Source organism: Rhinatrema bivittatum, chromosome 2 (genome assembly GCF_901001135.1).
Source record: "Rhinatrema bivittatum chromosome 2, aRhiBiv1.1, whole genome shotgun sequence".
NCBI classification, from domain to species: domain Eukaryota; kingdom Metazoa; phylum Chordata; class Amphibia; order Gymnophiona; family Rhinatrematidae; genus Rhinatrema; species Rhinatrema bivittatum.
In genome coordinates, this window is record NC_042616.1 from 41,992,979 (window position 1) to 42,009,300 (window position 16,322).

Consider the following 16,322-nt stretch of genomic DNA (forward strand, 5'->3'; position numbering starts at 1 on the left):
GGTAAGGGTAGTAACTGCCAGCTCCATGCAGGTTACCTCTATGCATTCTGGTAAGGGTAGTAACTGCCGCTCCATGCAGGGTTACCTCTATGCATTCTGGTAAGGGTAGTAACTGCCGCCTCCATGCAGGTTACCTCTATGCATTCTGGTAAGGGTAGTAACTGCCGCTCCATGCAGGGTTACCTCTATGCATTCTGGTAAGGGTAGTAACTGCCGCTCCATGCGGGTTACCTCTATGCATTCTGGTAAGGGTAGTAACTGCCGCTCCATGCGGGTTACCTCTATGCATTCTGGTAAGGGTAGTAACTGCCGCTCCATGCGGGTTACCTCTATGCATTCTGGTAAGGGTAGTAACTGCCAGCTCCATGCGGGTTACCTCTATGCATTCTGGTAAGGGTAGTAACTGCCGCTCCATGCGGGTTACCTCTATGCATTCTGGTAAGGGTAGTAACTGCCACTCCATGCGGGTTACCTCTATGCATTCTGGTAAGGGTAGTAACTGCCGCTCCATGCGGGTTACCTCTATGCATTCTGGTAAGGGTAGTAACTGCCGCTCCATGCGGGTTACCTCTATGCATTCTGGTAAGGGTAGTAACTGCCGCTCCATGCGGGTTACCTCTATGCATTCTGGTAAGGGTAGTAACTGCCGCTCCATGCGGGTTACCTCTATGCATTCTGGTAAGGGTAGTAACTGCCGCTCCATGCGGTTACCTCTATGCATTCTGGTAAGGGTTAGTAACTGCCGCCTCCCATGCGGGTTACCTCTATGCATTCTGGTAAGGGTAGTAAACTGCAGCTGCATGCGGGTACCTTATAGTGCATCCTGGTAAGGGTTGTAGTATTAGTAACTGCCACTCCATGCAGGTTACCCCTCTATGCATCCTGGTTAAGGGTAGTAACTCGCCGCTGCATGCAGGTACCTATTGCATTCTGTACGGGTTCTAACTGAACTCCATGCAGTTGTTCCCTCTATGCATTCTGGTAAGGGTACGTAACTGCCGCTCCATGCGGGTTACCTCTATGCATTCTGGTAAGGGTAGTAACTGCTGCTCCATGCAGGTTACCTCTATGCATTCTGGTAAGGGTAGTAACTGCCGCTGCATGCGGGTTACCTCTATGCATTCTGGTAAGGGTAGTAACTGCCGCTGCATGCGGGATACCTCTATGCATTCTGGTAAGGGTAGTAACTGCCGCTGCATGCGGGTTACCTCTATGCATTCTGGTAAGGGTAGTAACTGCCGCTGCATGCGGGTTACCTCTATGCATTCTGGTAAGGGTAGTAACTGCCGCTCCATGCGGGTTACCTCTATGCATTCTGGTAAGGGTAGTAACTGCCGCTGCATGTGGGTTACCTCTATGCATTCTGGTAAGGGTTGTAACTGCCGCTCCATGCAGGTTACCTCTATGCATTCTGGTAAGGGTAGTAACTGCCACTCTGTGCAAATTAACCCCTGCGCTCTCTGCATTTTGCTAGAGTCTCCTCTGTTATTTTTAACTCTTGTGCTGTCTGCTCGACCAATATCTGGCCCTTTCTGCATAATCACTGAGGAAGATCTGGGACTGGGTCAGGCAGGCAGCAGGAAGAGGAGTAGGGGGAGGAGATCAGTGGTGCATGGGCCGCATCCTTCACCTCTGCAGCTCTGGTTCAGGTCTTGATCCTCTTGGGGGTAGAGCTGGATTGCTTTTTTTCTATTTGTTTGCATTCTTGACCTTACTCTGTCATTCCTCAGTCTTATGGTTCTTTTGTAGTGCAACCTCCGTCTCTGAACTTCCTTTACTTTTACAAATTACTGATCTTTACCATTCTCCGTGCCTCTTGTCTCCGTCAGTGTGAGATTGCTCAGTACCTCTCCCGCTGCCTGGGAACTTCACCTTTTCACCTTCTCCTGTTCTGCAGAATAAAACCGGGACATTCTCTTTAATCGCGTCACAGAATGGAAAATGGGCTTAGTAAGTCCGGCCTTAAGTAACTGAAGCACATTTTGGATGTGAATCCCCCCAGCTCCTTCTAACTTTATGGGCAGCGGCTGATGGTGAGAAGCTGGGGAGATTCACATCCAAGGTGAACTACAGCTCCTTAAGACCTGATTTACTAAGTCCATTTTTCCTTTCTGTCTAAGGGGGGGAAAGCTTAGTAAATCAGGCTCTCAATGTGAATTAAATGTGGGTGCCCAGCAGTCTCCCTTCCTCTCAATCCTTCCCCTTGTTCCCTTCCTTCTCCCATAAGCTCCCTAACCCCACAGCCCCCAAGCCAGCTCCATTCAGTTACCCCCAGCCCTCCCCAGCAGCAAGCTCAGACCCCAGCTCATTACCCCTCTCCCTCACCTCTTCCTGCCTCCCCTGCAGCAGTTGTTCCTCTCTGGTCAGCACCGCATCTCTCCCTGGGGCGGATGCAATATAAAGCACGGAAAGCGGGCGCTGAAAAGTCAATATCCAAAGTGTGGGGTCGCGCTAGCAAGGGCCATTGTGCCAGTACTGTAGAGGTTATGGGGGTAAATCAGCTTTTGAAAATCAATCAGGAGACTCCTTTTTTTTTTTAAACTTAATTTTATTTATATTCCACCTTTCAGACATTAAAAGTGGATTACATTCAGGTACTCTAGTTATTTCCCTGTCCCTGTCCCCAGATTTGAACCCTGGGTTCCAGCCCACTGCTCTAACCACTGGACTTTTACAGCCAGTGAGCAGAGGCAGAGCTGGAGGGGCGGAGTCAGCAATTATGAACTTAGCTTTTGAATTTCAAATGTCCCTCTGATACAGCACAAAAGTCCAGCCATGCACTTGGAAAATTATTCTTGCTGACGAGTAGGAGATGTAATTGTCATTTGCCTGGTACAGTGAGAGAATGCTTTGGTTTTTATTCAGATGATCTTCAGCCGGTCAGCAGGCGGCAGTATAAGAGGGCAGTGTTCCACTGGCACCAGGAGCTGGAGCTGAGGGGATGAATCCCAGGACCGATGTCTTCACCCTGCTGCTAAGTTCTGAGAGAGAGAGACTGTAACACCCAGAGAGAGATGCTCGTTTCAGCAGACATTGCACTGCTGCTGAGGATCTGTTAAGGGACAGAACGGGCTGAGAGATTGAGAGATGGAATTAGCAGAAAGAGAGAGAGAGAGACCTGTTTCAGCTGGGAAGTACAGCTGTGGGGTGACAGGAAAAGGTTGCACAGGACCCTCCTATCTGACTGGGAAGGATGCAGCATTTCACTCTGGAGACAAACTGTTAAGTACCAGCAATTACTGTTCCTTATCTTTTTCCCTTTTTGCTGTTTTCAGTTTTCCAAGCCTTTTGAGTTAACTGTAAATCCTTTTCTTATATATTATAACATTCATTTATTAGCACTGTTTCTGTGAATGAGTAGTGACAGGTGAGTTAGTACTGGGTATCAGCAGGGTCCTGCACCAAGTCTCACACAGCTCTAACAGGTTTTTGTGTCAGCAGAGCTGGAGTAACCAACCAGCATCTGAATCAGTGAGGAGGTCTTCTGACCACAGATTGTGCTAATAAATAAATATTTGACTGCTATTTAGTGATTCCTCAGTTGTTATATTTATTGTTTTGTCTTTTCTGGGTCCCTTTTCTAAGGTCTAAGCTTCTCTCAGAGGAGGCCCTAGTTTAGGGGTAGTGAGTGGACTAAACCATTTGCTATGGCTCACTGGGGTAACTATAGAGGGCAGACAGTTCCCTGTGCTCTGAGGAATCACTGATTAGCATTGTGCAATCCCTGAATACCAACACAATGTTTCTTCATTCATATTTATAAACTAATAGGTCCATGCAGCGGTGCCGAGAGCAGGAAGTTAGCTGGACTTACCCGGGTACGAGTTCCCGCTGGATAGACCCAAAGACAGTGAAGTCAGTTTATCCAGCTCACTTCAGGGCGGCTTCCACTGTTACCAGACTTCCCCGGCTCAGTGTAACTGGGAAACACTCAATATCCCTGCTACCCAGCTAAGCATAAGCCCCACACCCAGCACATCACTTTTTTTTATCCAGGTAAGTTAACAATTCATTGGCCCACAATTTTACCACTTTGTCCAGCTAAATTCCAAACTCAGCCGGACAAATCCAGTGACCGAGGACCTTTAAAAGTGTTACAGACACAAAGTAATGAGTGCAAAGGCTCCTTACCACGTTGGTTGTTTTTGTTGCGGGACGAGCGGAACCAGAAAGAAAAAGAAAGGAGATGTGTGAGCATTGATCTTGGTTATCACAAAGTTAATTATGTAAATTTCTGTATACAAAGTAGGGGGCAAGTTTTCAGAAGAGCTGCTGGGTTGGCCACAAGAGTTGAGTACTTTTATTGGATAAATTTTAGTGAGTTTTCAATCACAGCATGGTGGCTGGAAATGTTCCCAAATTTAGCTTCGCCAATTCAGCACTGAGCTGCCTCCTGAAAACTTACCCTGAGCAGCTGCAGCGGATCTACCCTCACTGCCTGCCCCTTAATCTAAGAAAAATACCCACCTCTCCCCCGACCCCAGAAGTCACCCCCTCCTCTGACCCCAGAGCTTACTCCAGCCCCAGAATCCTCCCTTACCATGACCCCTGACCTCACCCCTCCCCTGACTCGAGTTTACCCCTCTTCCCCAATCTTAGACCACATGTCCCCTTCTCCTGTTCTGGACATTGTGATTTTTATTCATTTCACTGTTACTGATTTCCTGTTCGATTGTTTTGTCATGTTTTCTTTTTAATTATGATTATGATTTATTAGCTTGATTAATCACAAAATCTTACAACAGGAAATCAATGCAATGTACAAAGAATAAAATAAACAGCACTCCCTGCTATAAACAAATGGCCGTAATGAATGCATCCTGTTAAAACTAGTAACAAAGTCATAACCAGGGCTGACAAAGAAGAGGGAAATCCTATAGGGCTGCATCAAGGGACAGTGAGTGCTGTCTGCATGCTGAAGCACTTCCTGCAACCTGCGTGTTTAGCATGAAACACTAACATCTTCTCTAGAAAGCCCCAGAGTTGACCTTGAACTACTTTTTCAATAATTTTGGACAAGACAGGCAAACTTGAGATAGGACAATAGTTTTCAGGAATATTTGGGAGAAGATGTTGGGTATTTTTTCAGAACGGGACAGACTGTAGCTTTCCTGAGAGTAGCTGTAACTTACCGGGGTTGTGAGGTGGTGATGATGGTGGGAAAAGGATGAAGGGAAGGGCGTCATGGATGGAAGGGTCAGGGGAGGCGGATGCGGTGTAGGGGTAGGGGAGTAGGATCAGGGGATGAAAGGGAACAGGGTGTTAAGTGGAGGATGGGAGGGGGGTGGAAGGGGGGAGGAAGGGGAAGGGAGGGGTGGAAGGGGGGAGGGAAGGGGGGGGGAAGGGGGGAGGAAGGGGAAGGGAGGGGTGGAAGGGGGGAGGGAAGGGGAAGGGAGGGGAGGGGGAAGGGGAGGGGAGGGGAAGGAAGGGGGGAAGGGGAGGGGAAGGAAGGGGGGAGGGAGGGGAGGGGAAGGAAGGGGAGGAAGGGAGGGAAGGGGAGGGGAGGGGGTTACAAATGAGGGAGGGAAAGGGGTGTATTTTTCTTGATGGCTGGGATTTCTTTATTTGATCTGTTAAAGAAAGGTTCAGACTTTAAAATGTGTAAGACCGATCGCACATCACCATTATATACAGGGAGGACAATAATGAAAGCCATTTCCGGGGGTAAAACGCTCTTTTATCCACAGAAATGGGCTGTTTGGTTATTGTCCATCCTCTACACAAGTAAAAGTAGGAGCATATATCAGCAAGGCATGGGCTTTTCCCCATGTAGTTTTGCAAATATTTCTGGTTTGGAGTTCGGAGAAGGGAGAAACCTATATGCAGAGTTTTCCTATAACAACCTGCCCTCACCTAAAGCAGGCAGGGGTATTTGAGAGGGCAATAAACAAAGCAAAACTAGATGTGTACTTTTGCATTCATTATCACAGCAAACCTCCAGGTTAAAATTCAGATGGGATTGGCCAGACCTTGCATACTTTGATTATTTAGTTCAAGGCTGGGAAACATCCAGACCCAGATGAGACTCACAGCTCAGTCCCATGCAGCTGCTGCCAGAGCCCCAAACCAGAGGTTCATGGTGGGAGCTTTTGCTCCGTGCCTCTGACTCCTCCCCCTCCCCCCCATAATCAAATGTTCACCACAGGAGCGAGCAGGATCTGCTGCCACAGCTTTGGTTCATCCCTCCCCCTTATTCTTGATTTAAATATTCATAAGGACTGGAGAGTGGCACAAGAGCTCCTGCCTCATCCTTGGCTCCTTCCTGCAGCCTCCCACCCAAGAATTAAATGTTCACAGAGAAACAGAGCTGCTGCTTCTTCTGGCTCTGCCCCAGCCACCCAGAATTAAATATCCTGGCAGGAATGAAGAGCACACATCACATCTCTTCCTTTACCCCCCTGGAATAAAACATTCATAGCAGAAGTAGAGCAAGAGCTGCTTCCCCTGACAATTGGGGGTTAAACCCTTGCTCGCTTGAGGGTCCCGGCAAGCACTGCAGAGGCCTTGCCTGCTCCTGCACTTGTGCCTCTCTCCTGACAACCTCCCACCCAGCAACTGGGTTTCCGCTTGGATCTGGGGCAAGTACTGTATGCACCACCTGCTCCTTCTTGTGGGTTTTCTGGGGACAGTGTGACTCCCAAACCTGGGGTTTCACAGTACCCAGAAAAATAAAGACTGTGCATCCAAAAAATACAAGAATCACTGAAAAACTCACTCACCTAGGATCCACAGTGCTAATAAACCAGAGCTTGTTATGAAGGCAGAACAATGAACCCAAAGGATTTTAAATAAACTGCATTACAAGCAGGGGAAGAAGAAAAGGAATTTCCCAGTAACTCCAACTGGTTTTTAAGTGAAGGTTTTTGCAGAGCTGAATGCTGCACCTGTCTCAGTCAGGGGTGAGGGTGCTGATAAGATCAGCTCAGACTGTACAACTGGCTGCCCTTCCTTAGCTTTACAAACTCTCCCTATTAACCCAGAGCTCTGTCTCTCTCAGGGACCCTCAGCAACAGCGACCGTCCTCAGCTAAGAGGAGAAGTGAGGGAAAGGGAAAGGGGAAGCAGAAACAAGACAGAGAAAGGGGAGGGAATATAGAGAACAGCAAAGGCAAGGCAGGTGGGCAGAGAGGAAAGAGCAAAGGAGAAAAGATAAGAAAAGTGGAGGGGAGAACAGGAGATAAGGAAGGGAGATATGGTGAGGGGAGAGCAGAGGGAGCATTGGAAGGAGGGGTGGGAGGAATTGTTAAAATATTCAGTTCCAGGTGGAGTTGAGTTCTGCGCTGCATTAGTTCTCCCCTTTCTCCTCTCGCTTGAAGTTCATTTCCATGATTGGTGATTGCTCCTTCCCTTTCTCCTCTCTCTTGTAGTTCAGTTCCAGGTGGAGTTGAGTCTGCGCTGCATTAATCCTCCCCTTTCTCCTCTAGCTTGGGGTTTACTTCCAGAAGCTTCAGGTCCTTTGGTCTCATAATATCCAGAGTCCCAATCAGCAGAAATGCTCCCTGCTTGCTGCCATCCTTTGCATTAACAGACACCCTGGCAGCTTTGTCTTTTATTATGTCACCTCCTGTCATCATAACATCACAAGAGGGGGGGAGAGACCATGTGAGTCTGATGGGGAGGGGAGGGGAGAGGAGCAACTGAATTCAGATCAGTACAAATTAATTAAAATAATCTGAATATAATAAAGAGGAAAGATGCCCCATTCCTGCATCACCGGCCTGCAACCTGAACTGCGCCCCTCCCTCGTAGCCTCCAGCTCTGTCTGTATGGAACTTGAGCTCCTCCCCTCCATCTCTCTCCAGCTTCTGGCCCTCTTCTCTCTACTCTTCTCAGCTCTGCCCCTCTCTCTCATTCTCCAGCTCTGCCCCTCTCTCCCTCACACTGTGCTCTCCAGCTCTGCCCCTCTCTCTCTCATGCTGTGCTCTCCAGCTCTGCACCTCTCTCTCTCGTGCTGTGCTCTCCAGCTCTGCCCCTGTCTCCCTCATGCTGTGCTCTCCAGCTCTGAATCTCTCTCTCTCTCTCTCCGTATTCTCCACCTCTGCACCTCTCTCTCGCTGTGCTCTGCAGCTCCACCCCTGTCAATGTATTCCGCATTTTCACCCTTTTCTCTGTCAGAATTTCCCAATCCACTCTGCTAGGGCCCCCACACTCCCATAATTGTGTGGCTGTAGCAAGGGCCACAAAATTCAGCCCTTGCCAAGGAACCAAAAACATTGATGGCAGTCAAACAGCGCATTTACCCTCACCTGCCCACCCCAGAAGAGAAACATTGATGGTAGTGGATGGTGCATTAACCCTCTCTTACCCACCTGCCTGCCCGCCTGCTCCCAAAGAGACATATTGATGACAGTGGACAGCGCAATCTCCCCGCTCCCCTCCCCTGGATCTCCTCACTCACTGGCTTCTGTAGGACAAACAGGAGGAGGATGAAGGCCCTGCAGATCCTCTAGTACAACCTCCCTTCTCCCCCGCTGAGGTCTGAATGGTGCAGTTTGATCCTCAAGGTTCAAAGCAGGATGCTCTGACGTGGTAAGGGAGGAGGGAGGATGTATCAGGAACGCTGCAGAGTCACTGTCCTCTTCCTCTTCCTGGTTTGCCAATAGTACCCTCTGAGTGAGGGGGTCCATGGGCATGGGGAGATCTTGTAGAGGGTTAACCTGAGATTGTGGGCTGGAGGGAAGAGAACAAACTGACTGGGGATTGGAGAGGAGGGGAAGTGAGTGAACCAGGGGAAATGGGGGAGTGAACCAGGGGAAACGGGGAGTGAATCAGGGTAAGTGAAGGGTTTGTGGGGTGGAGGGAGGGAAGGAGGGAAGGAGGGAGTGTATCAAGGTGAGTGAAGGGTTTGTGGGGTGGAGGGAAGGAGGGAGTGTATCAAGGTGAGTGAGGAGTTTGGGAGGAGTGAATAAACCATGGAGAGTGAGGGGTTCACAGGGGGAGGGAGCCAGGGTGAGTGAGGGGTTTGAGAGGGGAAAATAATTTGAGTGACTAAGGAGCTTATGGGGGGAAGAGCCAGGGTGAGTGAGGGGATCAGAGGGGGGGAAGAAGTAAAAGAGGGGAGTGAAGGGGTGAAAAGGGCTTTGGAAGGGGGATCAGGTGGGAAGAACAAGTGAAAGTGAGGAGTGAAAGGGGCTTTGGAAGAGGGATAAGGAAAAGAGAGGATGGGGGTGTGATTCTGCTACCAGACATCTTAATTACGCACTTCCTACACTTCACATTATTTCCCCATTCCTGGATTGGTTTTACTGTTGATCCTCTCTGTACTGCATTTTTTCTCTCTTTTCCTCTCTGAGCTCAGCCTCTCCCTGACCTGTAACTCCAGGTCTGCACAGCCCAGGCTCTCTGCTCACAGCACAATGCAGTGATGGTGTCAGCGAGAGGAAAGCAGAAATCTGATCTTGTGAGCAGGACCTGAACTTTCTCATTAATCGTGGCGCAGTCAGACATTAACCTGAGGGGGGATCTTAGTTACCTGATGGTTCTGGATGCTGGTGCTAATCAGTCTACAGCACTCCTAGATGTACGCAGCTCTCCAGCCCATCTCAGTCCTGTAATTTGCTGTCAGACTAAAGAAAAAATCTCTGCAATAGTGAAGACTCGCTGGCCTGGAGGATTGTTTTACTTCCAAAATATTTTATAATATCCTATAAATAAAGCTTCCAGAGCTTCTCCACATCCCTGCATCATACGGATTTATTCTCTTATGAGTGTCTCTCTCTTGGCAATCTCCCACCCACCAACCGGATTTCCACTTACCTATGGGCAAATCTGCTCACTTTGAGCCTCACACCAGGACCACTTGTTCTAAACCTGACGTGGCCAACGTTTCACGCACCAAGCGTCGTGGAATCAGAATTTACCACAGAGCCTCAGCAAAGGGGGTACCAATGAGTGCCCCCATCCCTTTCAGTCTCTCTCAATCCTCCCACCCTGTGCCTTCCAGTCTCTCTCTCTCATATCCTGTTCCCACCCATCCTTCTCTCAATTCCCCACCTTGTCCCTACCAGGCTCCCTCTAAATCCCCCCATCCTATCCCCACAAGTCTCTCTATCAGTATCCAGAAGATTCTCTCAATTTTTCCAACTTGTCCTCAGAGACCCTCACTGCAGCCCCAGCACAGCACCTCCAACCTCCACAATAATTATGATGGGGGCTCAGCCCTCACCCATTCTCTCTTTTCTTCCTCTAAATTGACCCCCCCCCCTCCTTCCCCTCCAGTTCTCTCTTTGTCTCTCTCTCTCCCCTACTCCCTCCTCCATCACCTGTGCTGGATCTCACTTATAACCCTCCCTATACCCCTCCAATACTCACCCCTTCCTGCCCCTTCCCAATCACACCTCTGACTCTCTCTCAATCCTCCACCCCATCATACCTCTGAGTCTCATTCTGTCCCTTCCCCACCATCACTACTTCTGCTTCTGTTACCTTCCCTCTTCCCCTTCATTACCCATAACGTTATCACCCATCCTCACTGTCACCCTCCCCGTGTCACTTCTGGTTCTGTTACCTTCCCTCTTCCCCTTCATTACCCATAACTTTATCACCCATCCTCACTGTCATCCTCCCCGTGTCACTTCTGGTTCTGTTACCTTCCCCCTCTCCTTCATTACCCATAACTTTATCACCCATCCTCACTGTCGCCCTCCCCGTGTCACTTCTGGTTCTGTTACCTTCCCTCTTCCCCTTCATTACCCATAACTTTATCACCCATCCTCACTGTCGCCCTCCCCGTGTCACTTCTGGTTCTGTTACCTTCCCTCTTCCCCTTCATTACCCATAACTTTATCACCCATCCTCACTGTCACCCTCCCCGTATCACTTCTGGTTCTGTTACCTTCCCTCTTCCCCTTCATTACCCATAACTTTAACAACCATCCTCACTGTCACCCTCCCCGTGTCACTTCTGGTTCTGTTACCTTCCCTCTTTCCCCTTCATTACCCATAACTTTATCACCCATCCTCACTGTCACCCTCCCCGTGTCACTTCTGGTTCTGTTACCTTCCCTCTTCCCCTTCATTACCCATAACTTTATCACCCATCCTCACTGTCACCCTCCCCGTGTCACTTCTGGTTCTGTCAATCTCCGTACCCCAGACCTAAGGGGGTTTATAGAGGAGACCTTCAAGTGCATCATAGAGCAATCAAACCTCCACACAATTAGCCCCTATGCTACCTGATTTTTATCTTTTAGCTCCTGAGTCTCCTGCAGTTTGTGGGATAGAATTTCTAGCAGGCCCCGGGTGAGAGAATGTAAATTTCTAGTAGGAGTGTAAATTTTCAGTAATGCATTAGCCCAGGGAAAGGGGTGGAGCTGAAGAAGATTGTGCACCATGACAGCAATCTTAAACTTCACCCGCCATTGAACTGGAAGCCAATGTAACTTAGCCAAAACAGGTGTAACATGCTTGCAAATGTGTGTACCAGGAATAAGACGAGTTGTAGCATTTTGAAGATGTTGAAGGACTTTAGCATGTAGGCAGGAAGACCCCAAAACTCAATTACAGTAATCCTGGAGGGGCATAATTAAAGCCTGGACAAATGAGCAAAAACAGCTGAACTGAGGAGTGGATTAAGCCCACGCAGAACCCTCAGTTTTAAAATCCAGATGTAATGGTCTTTTTTATATGCTGCTGAAAAGAGAAAGGTCACCTGGAAAGAGAGCTTCACCTTAATAAGCCAGGAGGCGATACTGGAGCTAGGACCTGCCCTCAAGGTGATGCATTATTATCCCCTCACACTGAGGATACATCCCCAGGAGGAACGGGTTAGGACGGTCGCTGTAGCTGATGATTTGATCATTAGGAATGGAGATAGCTGGGTGACTGATGGACATGGGGTAACTTGCCTGCTTGGTGCGAAGGTGGTGGATCTCGCTATTGGATCCAACTTTTGAAAATGATTAGGGGAGCTGAAATCAACACAAATTACGCACTTCTCATCCCAAGAATAAAAAAAAACAACAGAGTGGGTTGTGAATATGACTGATCAGCCTGCATGTAACTGTCCAGAAAGGAGCAGGTAATGTAGATATGGGACAGGCTCATATGGTCAAAACAAAAGCCAGGGAAGCACTGAAAGTCCCTCAATTAATAATTTTCTGAATCCCAGCTCATCCTCACCAGTTTCCTCCCTCCTGCTCCATCCCCTCCACATCACAGTCTCTTCCCCCATCCTCCTCTCTCACTATCTGTTGTGCACGTGGACCCTTGGGCCGGTGTGTATGGAAGATTCACTGAAGGGAGCCTGCAGTGATGCACGTAACCGGGAGGTGGTACGGAGCCAGGAGACCAGACTGGACCTTCACCTATACCAGCCCATGTTCCCTGCAGCTTGAGCCCTTGGGTGCCGGGGTCAGCAGGACTTAGGCGAGGGTCTCCTGGCAAAGAGAAATCCAAAAGGACAGTCCAAGTTGAGGCAGCTTGAAGACTGGAGTGGTCAGAGACGAGCCAGGGGTCTAGGTAGGCAGCTGAGGGTGTGAGGGAGATGGCAGGGGCCAGTAGTCCAGGGCAGGCAGAAGAGACAGACGAAAGCAGGAAGACCAAACCAGGAATCAGGATGGGCAGGCAGACGCAAGAGAATACCAGAAGCCCAGCCGAGGTCAAACCAGAGGATCAAGCAAACAGGAACTGGATACAATGAAAGCAGGAAGCGAGCTGGAACAGGCAGGATGGGCCGGAGAGGAACAGGAACGGAGCTGAAGGCAAAGAGGGCAGGAAGGAGACAGGAACAGAGCGGGAACAGGGCATGCAGGAAACACAGGAACGGAGCTGGAACAGGCAGGAGAGCAGGAACACAGGAAATGGAGCTGGGAACAGGCAGAGGGACAGTGAACGGAGCCTGGAACAGGCAGGGCAGGAACACAGGAACAGGAGCTGGAACAGGCAGGAGAGCAGGACAGGAACACAGGAATGGAGCTGGAACAGGCAGGAGGACAGGAACGGAGCTGGAACAGGCAAGCAGACAGGAACACAGGAACGGAGCGGGAACAGGAAGGCAGGAACACAGGAACGGAGCTGGAACAGGCAGGTAGGAACACAGGAACGGAGCTGGAACAGGCAGGCAGGCAGGAACGGAGCTGGAACAGGCAGGAGAGCAGGAACACAGGAATGGAGCTGGAACAGGCAGGAGGACAGGAACGGAGCTGGAACAGGCAAGCAGACAGGAACACAGGAACGGAGCTGGAACAGGAAGGCAGGAACACAGGAACGGAGCTGGAACAGGCAGGCAGGACCACAGGAACGGAGCTGGAACAGGAAGGCAGGAACACAGGAACGGAGCTGGAACAGGCAGGAGGGCAGGAACACAGGAACGGAGCTGGAACAGGCAGGAGGGCAGGAACGGAGATGGAAAAGTTAGGCAGGAATACAGGAACAGCAGGATCAGCAACCAGCTACTCGATGAGTCGACCTGTTGCCAAGGCAAGGCATGAAGGACTACGGGACTACCCCAACTTCCCTCGTGGAGAAGATGCCGCAGGAAGGCCCCAACCCGGCCCGGGGCGAAACAGAGCAGGTCGTGGTGAGGAACGCAAGCCTGGAGGTAAGGGGGTCACACACCCCCTCAGTGACAGCATGCACACACACCCCCTCCCTGGGAGTGATAGAGACACATCAGAGGACAGCAGGGACAGCAGCAAGGGATGCTGGGATAGCCTCTGCAGCAGTGACAAGCTCCCCCAGCCCCTCAGTGACCACATGCACCCCCCCCCCCTCCTCCCTGGGAGTGAGAGAGACACATCAGAGCACAGCAGGCTGTATGAGAGAGGGTCCTGGAGAGAAAGCAGTGTTGCTTACCTGTAACAGGTGTTCTATCAGGACAGCAGGATGTTGGTCCTCACATATGGGTGACATCATCAGGATGGAGCCCAATCACGGAACACTTGTCAAAGTTTCTGGAACTTTGACTGTAACCTACTGGGCATGCCCAGCAATGCCCTGACTCTGCATGCAGCAGGGGTCCCCCTTCAGTCTCGTCTTACAGTAAAAAGTACATGTGAAAATAAAATAAGAAAACGTAAAATGAACCCAACTCCGCGGGGTTACAGGTAATCAACTCTGCTTTCTCACAGGACAAGCAGGATGGTAGTCCTCACATATGGGTGAGTACCGAGCTGAGGATGCCCGAAGCAAAGCACCAAATGCATTCAAAGACATGCAACAGGCACAACAACAGGGGTGGAAATTTGGTTCCTGTGGGCCAGCCTGTGGGCTGTGAAAGTATGGAGAGAACTCCAGGTGGCAGCCTTACAAATCTCAGCAAGCGGCACCGAATGGAGGTGCGCTACTGATGTCTCCATGGCCCTGACAGTGTGTGCTTTTACACGGTCTTGCAGCGGAATGCCTGCTTGTTGGTAGCAAAAAGAAATACAGTCCCCTAACCAGGAGGAGAGGGCCTGCTTTCCCACAGGATTTCCCAATTTGATGGTATCGAAAGAAACAAACAATTGAGTGGATTTCCTGTGGGTCGACGTGCGGTCTAGATAGAAGGCGAGGGCACGTTTGCAGTCCAAAGAATGCAGAGCCTGTTCTCCTGGGTTTGCATGGGGCCTGGGAAAAAAGGTAGGTAGGATAATAGATTGGTTAATATGAAATTCCGACACTACCTTCGGTAAAAAATTTAGGGTGATTGCGGAGCACTACCCTGTCGTGCAGAATTTTAGTGTACGGCGGATGGGTGACTAATGCCTGCAATTCACTAACTCTGCGAGCTGACGTGATAGATAGAGAAGGAAAACTACTTTCCAAGTGAGATAACGGAGATCACAGGAGTGGAGAGGCTCAAACAGAGGTTCCATGAGCCGCCCCAAAATCACGTTGAGGTCCCAAGCAGGGGCCGGAGGGCGCAGTGGAGGTTTTAAGTGGAACAAGCCTCTCATAACTAAGGGTTGTGTCAAATAAGGAAAATCCCCAACGCCTTTATGAAACGCGGCTACCACGCTGACATGCACCATGATAGAGGACGTTTTCAGGCCTGACTCCGACAGGTGCCAGAGATTGTCCAGAAACTTCGCCGTGGAACAGGTGAAGGGGTCTATGGACATTGAAGCGCACCAGGCTTCTGTGAGGAATTGGATCGGATGATCCAAGAGGCCATCGGAAAAGCACTGAAGAGCTTCCAGCCGGTGCCGGTGCTCTTCTTAGGACCTTCATACTAGTAGAAAGAAATGAGACAAAAGACTTCCCAAAGTCTCTACCTTTTCCTCAGCTGGTCTGCAAATATAATTAGCTGGCTTCCTTTCTGTGACATCAAGCATCTGCACACTTCCTGTCTGTAACCCTATTTGCTTGCTTTTTGTAATTAGGAGATGTGAAGTAGAGTATCTTATCTATTAGTACCTATCTGGTGTGTAGTCTATAAAGAATCCCATTGCCTTAGATCAAATCAATAAAAAATAATTACCTGAAACATCTATTATTTATTAATTATCTCTCCTGAACTTTACTTTTAAGTATTATGATTTACAAATGACTAACAATCATTTAAATTATTTCCTGTAGACCAGTTGTCAAGTCATTCTGTGTAATCCCACTCCTAATTAGTGGGTTAGTCTATATAGTAAGAATGGAAGGTGGGGTAGGTGGGAGTTAGATGTAGAACAAGAAAACGCCTCCATACCCATCAGGTAATTTATAAGAAACCAGTGTGGCGAGATTGTACATTCCTAGGCTGAAGGCGGTCTGAGCCTTATAGAAGTAGATTACACATACAGAGATACCATCATAAACCTCCAAGCAGAGTTAATAGCATCCATAAACCCCCATAGCCAAAACTGGTCTCCATCCTCTTAAGCTTGGACTAGCATTCTGGAGAGCAGAATGAGTGCGGATCCACCACCACATTGGAGAGAAAGAAGGAACAGGATTTGCAAACAAGAAAAAATAAAAAAATTTTACGAACCAGACCAACAAAAGGAAAAGGAATTGGCAAAAGCACAAATACAGTGGCATCACAACTCTAATACAATTGTAAAGAATGAATTTTGTTGTGATCACCTGGGACCTTCCTATTCCAACCTGAAATAAAGAATAAAGAAAACCAGACATCGTAGTAAAGGATAAAAAAAATCCCAAATAAACAAACCCAAGAACAGCATCTTAATAGAAGTGCTGGTTCTAAACTAATTATTTTAAACATTGTTTTCAAACAATTACAATGTGTGGAATTGCCTAATTATAAAGCACACAAGAGTTCACATGCGACCATACAATTATTACAGTGCTAGGAACCCCCACTGTTCTTGCCCCCCTAGAAATCCCCCTACACATCATCATTACCTCCCTTCCCTCCACTTCCAATAGATCCCCCAGTATCACCTGATATTT

At 49.0% G+C, this 16,322-nt stretch overlaps 1 protein-coding gene across 10 annotated transcripts in view; it reads left to right on the plus strand.

The window, feature by feature from the left end:
* Window positions 1–16,322, plus strand: part of LOC115085938 (zinc finger protein 566-like) — a 158,625-nt gene that overhangs the window by 52,213 nt on the left and 90,090 nt on the right. For 7 of the 10 annotated variants that reach the window (XR_003854986.1, XR_003854983.1, XR_003854990.1 and 4 more), the window contains exons 4-5: window positions 2,866–3,221; window positions 3,772–3,996. Coding sequence is in view for 1 of the 10 variants with exons in the window: in XM_029592491.1 (XP_029448351.1) it covers window positions 2,866–2,945 (80 nt within the window). In the remaining 9 variants the exon portion in view is untranslated. The other 3 variants (XR_003854982.1, XR_003854985.1, XM_029592491.1) reach the window with 3 other exon arrangements.